General features: G+C 43.0%; 2 protein-coding genes across 2 annotated transcripts in view; both read right to left on the bottom strand.

Moving 5' to 3' along the window:
- BEND5 (BEN domain containing 5) overlaps window positions 1-6,483 on the bottom strand; it is a 37,142-nt gene extending 30,659 nt beyond the window's left edge. The window contains 3 exon segments of the mRNA XM_073357769.1: window positions 5,862-6,097; window positions 6,099-6,450; window positions 6,453-6,483. Of these exon segments, the coding sequence (XP_073213870.1) occupies window positions 5,862-6,097; window positions 6,099-6,450; window positions 6,453-6,483 (619 nt within the window).
- The window catches only part of AGBL4 (AGBL carboxypeptidase 4), a 1,390,068-nt gene that overhangs the window by 539,715 nt on the left and 836,608 nt on the right, over window positions 1-13,745 (bottom strand). The window lies entirely within an intron of this gene.

The raw sequence follows: 13,745 nt of genomic DNA, 5'->3' as shown, positions 1-13,745 counted from the left end.
CATGTAAACCGCTAAGGTTTATAATTATGGAGAAACTCCTTTAATCCTTACTGAAACCCAATGCAGCAGTTTTTAGAAAGTTAGAATTTTTTAAACATTGAAAACAAGTAGCACATTTTAAAAGAAGTCCCCATCCTGTATATTTCACTTGTATATCCACCTATACAACACCTTATGTAGGGGCTGGGGATTAGTTATTGTTTAAGAACTTTACAAATAAAGAGTGCTTTACAGCAACAATTAACATTTATAAGGAAAATTTCTCTTTAAAAAGTGCATTTTGAAGCCTCAGACAATAAGAACTACTAGGTAGGAAACCAACTCAAACTTTGCTATGGTTTCGCTGGCTGCCTGCCTGCCTTGCTAGAACACTTCTGAAGGGGCTCTAATGACCACAAGACCACAAAGCAGTGGAAATGCTGCATTTCAGCTGCACCAGAGGGTTAGGACCTCGAGCACCCCACCACAAAGGGAATCTCCCCAGTCACCTACCCATCATAGAGACGCCCAAGGCAAGAGGAGAATGGACTTGAGGAGTAGCCAGCAGATTTACACACTGTGGGAGCCCATATAGAAAAGTAGTAACAGTGCTAATATTTGATTCATAATACATTGACAATATTTTAAAAGAAAATAGTTTGGCTACTATCTTTTCTTAAATACTTCAGTGGCACTAAGGTAACATTATGGAGAAATGTCTTTAAAAAATTAAAAGGAAAGTGTTTTTCAGTTGCTTTAGGCTAACAAAAACATCTTCAACTTCCATTTATTTATTTTTGCTCCCATAAAATTGGTAGATGCTTTTAATTGTTAAATGTTGTACTTAATTATATGCACAGTCTTATTAAACCCTCAAAGTAAGTAATTTTAATGGAAATGTCACTACAATTTCAAGCACAACTCCATATGGTAGGAGGGATACAAGTACCACTCAGTGTTACTGAAAGTGACCTGTACTTACTTTTTTTTTAAAACACTGAAATTAGCTTTTGAAAGTTAATATTGGGGCAGGGCTGGGGGAAATCAACTGTGATGCCACATTCTAATCAGCATTCAAATCAGAGTATGGGGCGAAGGAACACTCACACCAATGAGTACTATATAAGCCTGTGTAGGGATTCATATGCCATATACCCACTTAACTGCGAGAGGAAGGGGAAAGGTTTATAAACAGTGTGTGTTTGGGATACCTTTATATTATGCCAACCCTTACGATGCCCGAACAGTGCACAAAGAAGAAATGCACTAACAACAGATTCACAACAATGCAAGTAGGAGCTTCAAGCCAACTTTGTATACACCACTTCCCTGACCAACACTCTGCATTCTGGGTGCACCTCAGCATCTAGCCTTATATATTTTCAATCACTGTAGTCCTTATGAAAACATTTTCCTTCTAATTAACTGCTGCCCGCAGATTTCCTCACCTGTATCTCAATTTCTCAGCCCTTTTCCACCCGGCCCCCACTCAGAACTCCAAGTGTCATGCTGTCACAACATGAATGGAAGTTTTAAATGTCCCTGAAGCACAGCAAAACATTTCATCACAAGACTTAAAGGCTGCCTTAAAAGTTATCTAAAAGGAGTTAAACTTGACAGGTCTATCTTAGTATGGGGCAGAGCTTAAGCCATCCCTAATGGGCAAGGACAAATGTGTGGAAACAAAGATTGAGGAGACTGGAGTATGTAGAACCACAGTTTGGATAGGGGGTAAGAATCTGAGGTAGCTGTGTTTGTTGTGGTCATGTGGCTGGGAAATTTTGAGGACAGTAGCCAGAATACAGAGATATTTATTGTTGCCAAGGAAAGTATGTTTCCAACTAGAAGATATTCCCTTTTAACTGGATAATGACAATAGCCTGAGGTAATGAACTGTGAGACCTCTGATTCTGAATTGTTTTTCTTTTAGCTGAGTATATGGTTACCATTTAATAAGCAGGAAGGACCCTCAATTTAATCATCTAAGGGCCAATGAAGTTATCTGGTATAGGATGTATGTAACAAATGGCAGAATTTGTCTAAAAATATTTTGGATGTTTGTGAAGAACCTATGAACTACGGATGGCTACTGCAGCAAAAAAAGGCTAAAAAGACTAATTCGAGAAAGAGGTCAAAAAGAAAAGTCAAGTAGTGGATCATTATATGAAGAGGCACCAACCCTTTCTAAAAAGTAAAGTACTAGATGTCACTGTTGCCTAGAATTCTTGCAATTTCAATTAGATACATATTAACCTCCCATTTCAAAGAGCAGTGCAGTGTTCCTATATGCTGTTGAATGACAACCACTTTTCACTCTAGTGGTGAATGAAATAATTCTTCTAGTTTACTTAACTGCAATTGCCTGTGAACTTTAAGTCTTGAGATTTTCATAACTTCTGCTTTAAGTGGCTTTCCAATGCTCAGTTTTCTCTACATTTCTTCTTTGGATCTGAAACTCTGTCCTTGGCCTCAATTCATGTATAACTTTTTCAAAAAGTTTAAGGAAAATCTCTTTGTTTAATTACTGAAGTGTTTAAAAGATGACTTAGTATTTCCCTGCCCTCCATGAAAGGCTATAACAATTGTGATCCTTTTGAGCATGCTCAGAACATTTCCTTTTCTTTTTTCTTAAGCAGAGCCCAATTTTGACAAAACATTTTTGATAGCTGTACCCTTTGTGTAGCAACAGCAATGCCCCTTACAGTATACTGTTGCCCAGCATGGCCTCACCGGTCTAAGGACTGTTGCTGGAATACTTAAGAAGGGAGATTATAAGCATAGGATTGAAATGGTGTGGGTTATGGGCCTGAACATATAGTCATTCCTATGGGGAGTCCCACTGAAGTCATAAGCCTCTTATTTATGCACCTAAATAAGGACTTGGGGCCAACATTTGAAAATGATTGACTAAGGCTTTATTAGGAACACAGAAAAGGAAAAACTTATTTCAAATGTTTCAAAAATTAAATATTTAATTGTCATTCTTAATGCACATGTGCATGGGCAATTTATTTTCTCCATTCCCCCGCTCTCCTTTAACAAAATTAAAAACGGGAAGGAAACAAATGCCAAGTTTCTCAGAATATCATTAAATCACCATTGCACAGACAGGGTTTGACAGTGCAAGCACAAATGCACAGGCATGACTTTACTCACTTGAATAGTCCTGTTAATTCAGTGTATGCAAATTAGCGCCACTAAAATTGTGGAAGATGTTCTCTGAACATGCTCAGAAGTGAGCACATATTTTAAAAAAAACAAACCTATGTTTAAAATATAACATATGAACGATGGCCCTGATCATGCAGTTTGAGCCAGATGGGAGGATCCATGCACCTGTGCAGAACCCCACTGAATCCCCAGGTGCTCCGCCTGGTGCAGGCCCATCTGCTTGGATCTGACTGAAGGATCAAGGCCAATGTATGTATTTTATTTATACATATATGCCTGTTAGAATGACACTAACTTTACATACAACAGTTAACTGACTAGTTAGAGAGCTCTGGAAACCTTGGGGCAAGCAGGGGGGAAGGCAGTGATCTCCTACATAAATCTGAATTACTATTACTGACTTGTAAATGAGTAACAACTCTAATATTCTGTTTGCGCGCCATGAGACTTTAGTCCTGAAACTATATGCCAATGGAAACATTTTAGAAAGTATTTCCTAATTCTATGATTTGCCACAAAGTAGCTGATTTTAAAGCTAACTTGCTGATAATTCTGTCATTGCCAAAGCTGATACAGTAACTACCAAATTCTATTCCCACGATTTTTAAGTATAAGATCAATTTCTCCCCTCAGGCACTAAAAACTTCTTGGAATAATAAAATAAACATTTAAGCTAGAGAAACAGCCAGAAGGTGATTGTTTCAAGAGTAAAACAATAATTCTTTGTGTGTAGTGTGTAACTGACTCAGTGGTAGAAAGGCTGGTTTTTACAGAAATATTCAGGGTTCATGGTCTTCCATGTACATAACTTAGCACTTAATGTCTGATTCTTCTCTCATATAGCTAATAAGAACATCAAGAGTTCCCGTTCATAGGATAAAAAATAGTACAAGAAATAGAACCTTCATACTTCAGGGCATAGGCCGACAAAAACAACTATGAAAAACTTCCTCTAGGGTCAGGTTATTCCATAATGAGGTTTCTTACACCTTTATCTGAAGAGTCTGGGCTGTTCACAGCTAAAAAGACATTATCCTGCATAAGATGGACCAATGCCCTGACTGGAATTGGCAATTCCTATATTCCCACCGGTTTTGGAACACTGTCAACTCAATGACCAGTACAGTTACTTCTGATTTATACCAGTTTGAGAGGGGAATCAGGCCCTACCTTCTCAAAACTCTATATAAATGTTAAAATGGGTGTGAATTATCATTCCCAATTTACACCTGGGAAAATAGGCACACAAGTTAAATGACTTACCTAAATTCTTGTAATGATACCATACAACAGAGTAAGTAACACCCTGTTAAACAGAAATGTCTGGTGATTAAATTCCTGTATAATGTCTCTTTAAACAAAAGCTACCTGTTGTAATTATTATTTTGTTTCTGATATTTACCTGGCAAAGATTTGTAAACTTTTTAAAACTAACTAAATAAATGGCTTAAAAATGACTTGCCTAAGTGTCAAAATCAGGATTAGAACTCAGGAGGTTCTCACTCCTAGTCCTACACTCATTCCACTAGACACACTGTCATGTTTACTGCACTCATTGAAGGCAGACTCTGCAAAACTCTAGAGTCATTTAAAAATAAATTCATTCATAATGTACAACTTGGCAGGCTCTCTAAGACACTGACATAGTGATGTGAATATTTTAAATAAATCATCTCACATTTAAATGCTTGACGCAGCAATACCAAGTTTTACAGGGGTTAGAATATGTGGCCCTGATCCCTCATGGCCCTGCACCTTGTGAAGTTGTTTACACCAATGCACAGCAGATGAAAACCATTCTGATTTGGTAGAATACTACACCCACTTGCAATGGTGTAAATGAATCCAAGGTGCAGGATAAGAGAATCCGGCCCTGTATGTATAATGGGGGTCTAACTTTTTTGTAGTAGAAGTGAGAGGAGCTTCTTATTTCATTCTCGTTAGGTGCAGTATGATCATTTTCATCTATTAGAAGTTATTGCTGTTATAAGTTCCAGATGTGCCAGGCTCCTCAATTCCCAGGTTGAGATTTCGAACCACAAAACGTCAAGTGCACAGCAGTAAACAGTGTCCTGGGCAGATGATAAAAGCTATTCCTAAAATCAAAGACACAAGGACGTTGTGGCAGGAAATTCAAACAGGGGCGATGACACCACGAAGGGCTGTCCAGTGGCAAAACCTCCCCTGGCGAATTGTCTCCCTCTCTCTTTTGGAAACCAAGCCGCGCAGGTAGTTGTCACACGGAGGCGGGACCCTCCCAGTCTGAGCGCAGCTCAAAGCGGAGAGAAGATTAGCTGGCTTGACCTGCCCATCACCTCCCCTTTCCCGCGGCCCCATTTGCCTGGGGGGGGCGGGGGGATGATGTGATCCGGGGGCCGCGAGGCCAAAAGCCGCCGGGAAAGGTGACACCCCCCCCTCCCACCCCCCAGGTGCGCGGCAGGCGGTCAGGGCGCGGGGCCGGGGGCTGAACCTCACCACACGTTCCTCCCCGCAGGCAGGCACCACAAAACCCTACCCCCGCCGCCAGCGGCCTGCGCCGCCCGCCCCCTCCGCGCCGGGGAGCCGCAGCCAGCGGGCGGGCTGGGGAGAGGAGAGGAGAGGGGGGGGGGCGCCCCTGTCCCCCCGCCCCCCCCGCGCAGGGGGCGATTTGTTTTTAACCGGTCCGGCCTTCAACCGACCCTCCCTCCCCGCCCCGCCCCGCCCGGCCTCACCTGCCAGCGCCAGGATCTGGGCCTTGTGCAGCAGCAGGCGGTCGCCCCAGTCGCCGGAGCCCTCGTCCTCGTCCTCCGCCTCGCGCGGGTTGCGGTACACCGTGTACACCTTCTGGTTGTCGAAGTCGAGGCGGGACGTGGGGCTGAAGTCCCGCACGCACGAGACGGGCAGCGCATAGCAGACGTTGTCCTCCAGGAACCGCACAAAGGCGTACATGGCGCGCGCGGGGGGGGGGCGGCGGCGCCGGGCCCCTCGCCGCCTGCACTGTTATTGTTCCTGAAAGCGCGCCTCGGCGCTCGGCTGAGCGCGCCTGGGCGCCCCGCCGCTGGGGCCGAGCGAGCGAGCGGGCGGGCGGGCCCGGGCTCCAGGCAGACCGGAGCAATCCAACGCAGAGCGGAGGCAAGCCCGGCTGGAGCGCGGCGCTCGCTCCCCGCGAAGGGCTGCGGCGCGAGCCGAGCCAGGGCGCTCCAGCCTGCCCCAGTTGCCGCTCCGCGTGCATGGCCGCCGCCTCTGCCCCACGGAGCGCCCAGCTCACGCCTCCTTCGGGGAGAGCGGTGCGTGAAAACCCCGGCCGCACGGCCGCCCCTGGGTAGTGCGGACTGACTCCCGGTGCTGGCCCATGGCGAGGAGTCCCACCCGGGCCTGCAGAAGAGCTCGGCGTGGCTCCAAAGCCTGTCTCTCGCACCAACATAAAGGGGTCCGATAAACATGCTACCTCGTCCAGCTCGTCTCTGCTGAGACTCGGTTATGAACGATTTATGTTACACTCAATATTGGGGCTTAGTTAGGCCCCTGAAGAGGATTCCCCCAAAGTCAGTGGTTGCTCCCCAGGATTAAGAACAATCCATCACAACATTAATTTGGACTCAATGGAAAAACAGAGTTTACATTTAAGGTCTGTTTTTCTCAGAGCTGAGGGTACTTAATTCCCCGTCTTCACATGGAATCAGGGACAGTCAAGTCTGTTTGAATATCAAGCCTTTAAACCTAGGCTCTGTAACCTAGTTTCAGGAATTTGCTTGTGTTATTTATCTCCTGTTTTGGCCCAGAGAAGGGGGCTAATGGGAGAGGGTCTTCTCTTCTCCTCTCCTGGAAGAGTAGGACCTGGCTGACTGCAGCTGAAAAGCCTCCCCCCGCTGCCTGAGCCAAGATGATACAACTGTGTGCCCTAGGCAGGAACTAGGAGCAGTGGCCCCTGCCCACAGTAACAAACAGTGGAGATAAATTACCAAAATTCCTAGCAGCCAAATAGGCAGAACATACCCTACCATAATCACACGGCAAACCTAATGATACTATTCTATTTACCTTTTTTTTTTTTTTTTTGGCTCCCAAGTCCCTCGAAGATGGAGACACCTTCCTATCCTACAGCATTGCCCATTGGTTATGGGTAGAAAAACCCATGGCCCCTGCTGACTCCTTATCAAAGGTGAAATGAGCTACTCAGAGAAAACACAGGGGGACTACCAAGTCTCCTCCTCCAAAGAGGACAGCAAGATGGAGAGGGGTTGTGTGAAATCAAAGGGCTGAAAGACTTTCTGGCGTCTACCATAGGTTTGGAAAAGATCCGAGCTTCTGGATACTTATCCAAAGTGAACTGTGAATATTTTGCAGTTCACGCCCATGTGATGTGTTCACTTGCATGCTCTCTAGGTGGTACTCCCCTCCATTTTAGAAGCGGGCCAAGAATTATTTCAAGTGGATTATATTCAGTTCTGAGAGTCATCTGTGAATAGGAATAACTTGAGAAGTTTAACATGCAGCATATGAATCCTAAAAACAAGGGACACTAGTTTTTAGTCTTACAAAATGCAACACAAATATAACCAAACAAAGACAACCATGGTAGAAATTTTGTCCATATCTATATAAAGTACATAAAAAGACCAGGAATAAACTTAACAGACAATGAAGACATATCAAACTGATAGCTACATGCATTTTATTTTTACAACAGCTGTAAACTTCCCGTATACTAATGGGAGATTTATTACTTGAATGTGGACAAAGTCTTCTGTATCCTCCATTTAAGGTTTGGGATTTCAAATGCCACTACTTTATATTAACAAGCAGTGGAGCATCACCAGGCTGGTGTGTAATTTAATGTCAAATTAAGTCCACTAAAAGGCATAAATGAGAAATATAATCTAGCATTTGGGCTGCAAGGGAAATGAAATCTCAACAAAGATTGTGTTGCTGATCAAACAATAGCTGCTGTAGTGATTGTATCTCGTTACAATAGAAGTAGGAAGAGCTGCAGAAATAAACAACAGGACAAATTGATGCTTGGTGTTATTCCACTGGCTTCATTGGGGTACACCAAGGAGAAATTTGTCCCACACAGTTCAGTGGCTTGTGAAGGATTCGGTACACTGAATCTTATTGGGATTGTATGTCCATTGCAGCTGAAATCTATTTGAAATATCAACTACTACTGGACAGGGAAAGAAAAAAGGAGGAAAATGGAGAGGTAGTAGGTAACAGGAGGAAAGAAATTGGAGATATGGGAAAGGGGATAATAGGGTTGAGTATTGGGAATAAAATTAAATGTCAGGAAGGCCTGGACAATTTGTCCTAAGGTAGGAAAACTGAAAGAAACCATGAAAATAGGTAAAAAGGATAACACTTCACATTTCCATTAGCATTAGAGCAACTTTTAGAGTCCATTGGTCTTAGAAACATTTTAAAGAGACTATAAGCTGCAACATTTTACACTCCAAGGTCCAATTATGGCACAGGCTGCATAAATACATCGAAGAGAAATCCCCTGGTTGGCAGCAGAAATGGTTTCAAACCCTTTGGAAAAAGAAAAGGAGTACTTGTGGCACCTTAGCGACTAACAAATTTATTTGAAAGCTTATGCTCAAATAAATTTGTTAGTCTCTAAGGTGCCACAAGTACTCCTTTTCTTTTTGCGGATACAGACTAACACGGATGCTACTCTGAAACCCTTTGGAGAGGCTGCTCCACAATCCTCTGTAGACAGAGGGGCATTCCAAGTGACAGAATCAAGATGATGGGCTGCATGTTTACACATCCACCTGGTCCCAACCACATACATTATACCAGTAGAAGACATTATACTACTAAATAATTATTCTCCTAAAGGAAATGGATACTTTGCATTTCTGTTCCTTCTAGGAGGAAGATGGTTATTGGGCTCGATGCAGGAATTATTGGGTGAAATGCTGTTGTCTGTATTATGCAGAAGATCAAACTATGGTAGATCATCATAATGACCTTAAAAGTCAATGAACAATCTGCATTAGATAAGGTGAAGAATTAGCTGAATAGAGGAATCACTTAGAGACAGAATACAGAAGTGCATCAGTCCTCCTTTTATTGTGCCTCTGTGCACCAGTTTCATACTGGATATAAATCTCCATAGAGGCCAGAGTTTGGCCACTGCTATTTTAGAAGGATAAAATCTCAGCATAAAGCTTACAGATGTTCCATTGTCCTTGAAAGGGCATGGTTTTTAAACTCTTAGAAGGGAGCAACTGGTTTCTCACTATAAGTGAGATTTTCAACTTCCAACAAATTCATCCCTTTGTCTTAATTATGTACTTCTTTAGAATGACTGTCTGCTGAAAAACACTGTTGCATTGTTAAAATAAAAAATGAACCCACAGATCAAAAAGTCTTACTCCAAGAGTCAGGAAACCACAAAGTCCCAGCCCTTCCGGAACTTGTGAACTGTTATTTCCTGGAACTCTTTATACCTGTATTTTACTGCTGTTAATTCTGCTGAAGCATTAAAGCCAAAGATAGAGTCTGCTGTTCTGATGTGCATACCATGTGTTTCACTTAAGGATGCATGATGAAAAGTCAATAGTACTAAGCAAACAATAGTAACCCAGGCATCCAAATCTCTTTTTGCCAACAAAGCAATGAAATCAGGCTCAGTCAGGTGATCTCCATGTTCAGTGCCAAACCACATATCAAGGGAGGCTATATTGATCTCTTGTCTCCTGGTGAAGACATCCACATTTACCTTCAGCACCCAAGAGAAACCTGACTTCTCACTGATAACCAATAGACCTGGAATATCCTTTTCAGGCTTCAAAATGAGGGTTGGAGACCCTGGATTGCCCAGGGTACATCACAAATTTAAAATGTGTTTTGGAGTGCTATGTTTTTGTGTTGCCTTCTTGTAAATTTTGTAATTTTACTTATATTCCAAGCAATCAAACTTTCAAACACTGAATGACCCTTCAACAGCAGGTTCACCTACAGTTCTGCAAACAGTGTGACTCTCTAAAATGTGCCTTCCATACTGAAAGCTAATTCTGCAATTCCAGAGGGAAGAGACACTAAAGATTACATCATAGATTATAACACTTCCTTTCTCTCTACACCAATGGTATGGCTGAACATACTTTAGCTATCACCATATTTTAATGACATTTCACATTCAGAAGGACTCAAAAATAATTATACACAAGAACCAGACAATCCCAAGTTGTGTGTGCACGCACGCACATACAATCCACTGATGTGCTGGTTAACTTTTATTATTAAAGATACGATTGCTAAACGTGTTCTGGTCTTAAATTATCCTGCCTTTTGATACATGGCACATATCACAGCATCTCTTTTTTAATCTAGGAATGTAACAATAAAAGCTGCTTAATTCCACATGTAAATGAATCCTCCTCCTGTAAAGGTCACAGACATTGTTAGCCCAAGGGAGTAGAACTAAGGTTTCCTGAGAGCTACTCCCAGCTCAAACATTTAAATAGTTGGGGGCATTTTTTGATCACACTATAGCTGGATAGGAGGTCACCATAACACCTGATAAAAAATACAAAAAACCTGAAATCCAGTCCCCATGGACCAGAGAAAAAGAGAAGCATCTGTATGTGTACACTTACAATTTCAAGGAACTTCAGATACCATGGTAATGGATGCTATATAAAAGACCTAGATTAGATAGGTAAATCCCTGAGATTTAGGCCTTCAAAATCCACTATATCCCCAGATCCGTCCCACCAGAGGAGGCAGTGCACTGCTGCAGGGATACTCAGCAACCAACACCTCCGGAAGAAGAGTGATCTAATCTTAAGTGAGGTTTAGGGTAATACCCGTCAATCAGCTTTTAAATTAAGTCCTTTGGCAGTTGAAGTTCTGTGCTTGCATCTTGGCAGTAATTTTGACAGAATATCCATTCAAATTAATGAAAGTTTTAAAAAAACCACTCTTGATCCATCCGCTCAGGAGATGTTTATGTCCTGGAGGCAGCTGGTATATTCTGTAGCATTAAAAAGGGATGATTAAGCAATAATGCCCAGTGCAGAGGGCACTTCCTGGCTGCTAATGACGATCTGCATGAGTTGAGGGCCAGAGGTAAAAGCAGCTAATCATTAATTGCCAAGAAATGCCTGACCTGGAGGTCATCATTTCTATCAGACATTATGAAAATATAAAACATCAAGAAAACGTTTACTTGTGAGTTGGAAAACTGAGTCTCTTACAGAGCAAGCAATATCCATGGCAACATAGCTGAACTTCTAATTTTTCAATCCTTCACAGAGTAAGAGGTGGTCTAGGTGACCCCAGAGGCCTTTTCCATGCTACAAACGTCCTAGGAACTAATGGTGAAGTAACCAACAGGAAAGAAGAACTTGTTCTTCAAGGTGCCTTGTGCATAGTCTCCCACTTGCAGGATCTCTCTCTGGTACCACAGGACTTAAGGAACCTTCCTGAAAGCAGTGCCTTGATTTGTTTTTTCTAAACCAGACTTAGACTTTTCACCATTGCAGAAACTAGATTCCTCCAGACCTTCAATATCAAGAGGTCTTTTTAATTTTTATATGGCTCGAACTAAGGCCTTTTATAGTCTTTGGGCATTAATGTAAAGGGAATGTCATTTCTACTCAGTGCCTGTGATAATGCACCGAGTCCTGCTCTGCTTTAGCTAGGGTGACAGTACCTGAGGGCTTTAGGGCTAAGGCAGCACAAGTAGCCTATCTTCATAGTGTTTCCATTTTAGATATCTGGATGGCTGCTACTTGGAGTTCTCCTCACACATTGACACAGCGCTGTTATCTCTTGACTTGGCAGCTAAATCTGATTTGAAAATTTCCATTCTGCAATCCTTTTTTTACACAGAAATCCTTAACCCACCCTCTTAGGGGTTGTACTACTTGCTGGATTCACACAAGTGGGAATACATATAGACAAAAGAGAGGTTACAAACTAACTGCAGCAAAGAGTCCTGTGGCACCTTATAGACTAACAGAAGTATTGGAGCATAAGCTTTCGTGGGTGAATACCCACTTCGTCGGATGCATGTAGTGGAAATTTCCAGAGGCAGATAAAAATATGCAAGCAAGAATCAGGCTAGGGATAATGAGGTTAGTTCAATCAGGGAGGATGAGGCCCTCTTCTAGCAGTTGAGGTGTGAACACGGTTACCTCAATTTCCCTAGAAACCAACCCAGGGTTACACTTATACAGTTTTATTACAATGGCACTGTTAAGGGGGAGGGTAGGGGGGTCACACTCTCACACTCACACTCCCAGGACAGGCCCGGCACTGGAGATGTCAGGATTCTTCAAGGTAAGTGTTCCACAGTGCAGCGATGGACGGTGTGATGAAGGTAAGTCTTCCCGAGGCACGATGGAATGCAACACAGCAAACCACTGGCCAGGCAGTCCAGGCGAAGGGCCTTTACGGGAGGTACAAGCTTGTGAGTGCACTTCTGAGCACATGGCCCCTTCCCCTCATGGCTTGCAACTAGAGATGACTTGGCTGCATCTGGTTGGTCACACTCCACCTCAGACAGTGTCCATGCACTGGGGGTGTGAGCGCTGCCTAATCAGAGAGTCATGACCTGCGAGTAGAGATGACCTGGCTGTGTCTGGTTGGTCACACTCCACCTCAGCCAGTGTCCATGCATTGGGTGTGTGACTGCTGCCTAATTAGAGTCCCAGATACCTTGTCTACCTGGGAGCTCTTCTGATCTTCCAGCTGTTCAACCAGCCTATTCATTCCACAAGCATTTCAGAAGGGAGGAGGAGGGGGAAAGCCATTTCACAGGTATTCAAAGAGGGAGAGGAGACAAAAAGGAGGGGGCGGGGACTGTAACTGAAAAGGTTACAAAACTTAAAAGGCTATGCTAACAATAACTGAAGTTACAACATCTGCAAAAACGTTGCAGAACTTAATGATACAAGTTACAGATCTTACAATTGCACTTGAGCGGAGGCTTTACATAAAAACACCAAGGGTTGAGAAACTGCTTTTGTAGTTGGCAAGCCATTCACAGTCTTTGTTTAATCCTGAGCTGATGGTGTCAAATTTGCAAATGAACTGAAGCTCAGCAAAAAGAAAAGGAGCACTTGTGGCACCTTAGAGACGAACAAATTTATTTGAGCATAAGCTTTTGTGAGCTACAGCTCACTTCATGGGATGCATTCAGTAGAAAATACAGTTTCTCTTTAAAATCTGGTCCTCTAACGCCCCTACTCTACTTGCGCTATATTGATGACATCGTCATCATCTGGACCCATGGAAAAAAAGCCCTTGAGGAATTCCACCATGATTTCAACAATTTCCATCCCACCATCAACCTCAGCCTGGTCCAGTCCACACAAGAGATCCACTTCCTGGACACTACAGTGCTAATAAACAATGGTCACATAAACACCACCCTATACCGGAAACCTACTGACAGCTATTCCTACTTACATGGCTCCAGCTTTCACCCTGACCACACCACACGATCCATCGTCTACAGCCAAGCTCTGTGATACAACCGCATTTGCGCCAACCCCTCAGACAGAGACAAACACCTACAAGATCTTTATCAAGCATTCTTACAACTACAATACCCACCTGCTGAAGTGAAGAAACAAATTGACAGAGCCAGAAGAGTTCCC

Source organism: Lepidochelys kempii, chromosome 8 (genome assembly GCF_965140265.1).
Source record: "Lepidochelys kempii isolate rLepKem1 chromosome 8, rLepKem1.hap2, whole genome shotgun sequence".
NCBI lineage: Eukaryota > Metazoa > Chordata > Testudines > Cheloniidae > Lepidochelys > Lepidochelys kempii.
The sequence above is the reverse complement of the archived record's forward strand: the minus strand, read 5'-3'. Positions and strand labels throughout refer to the sequence as shown.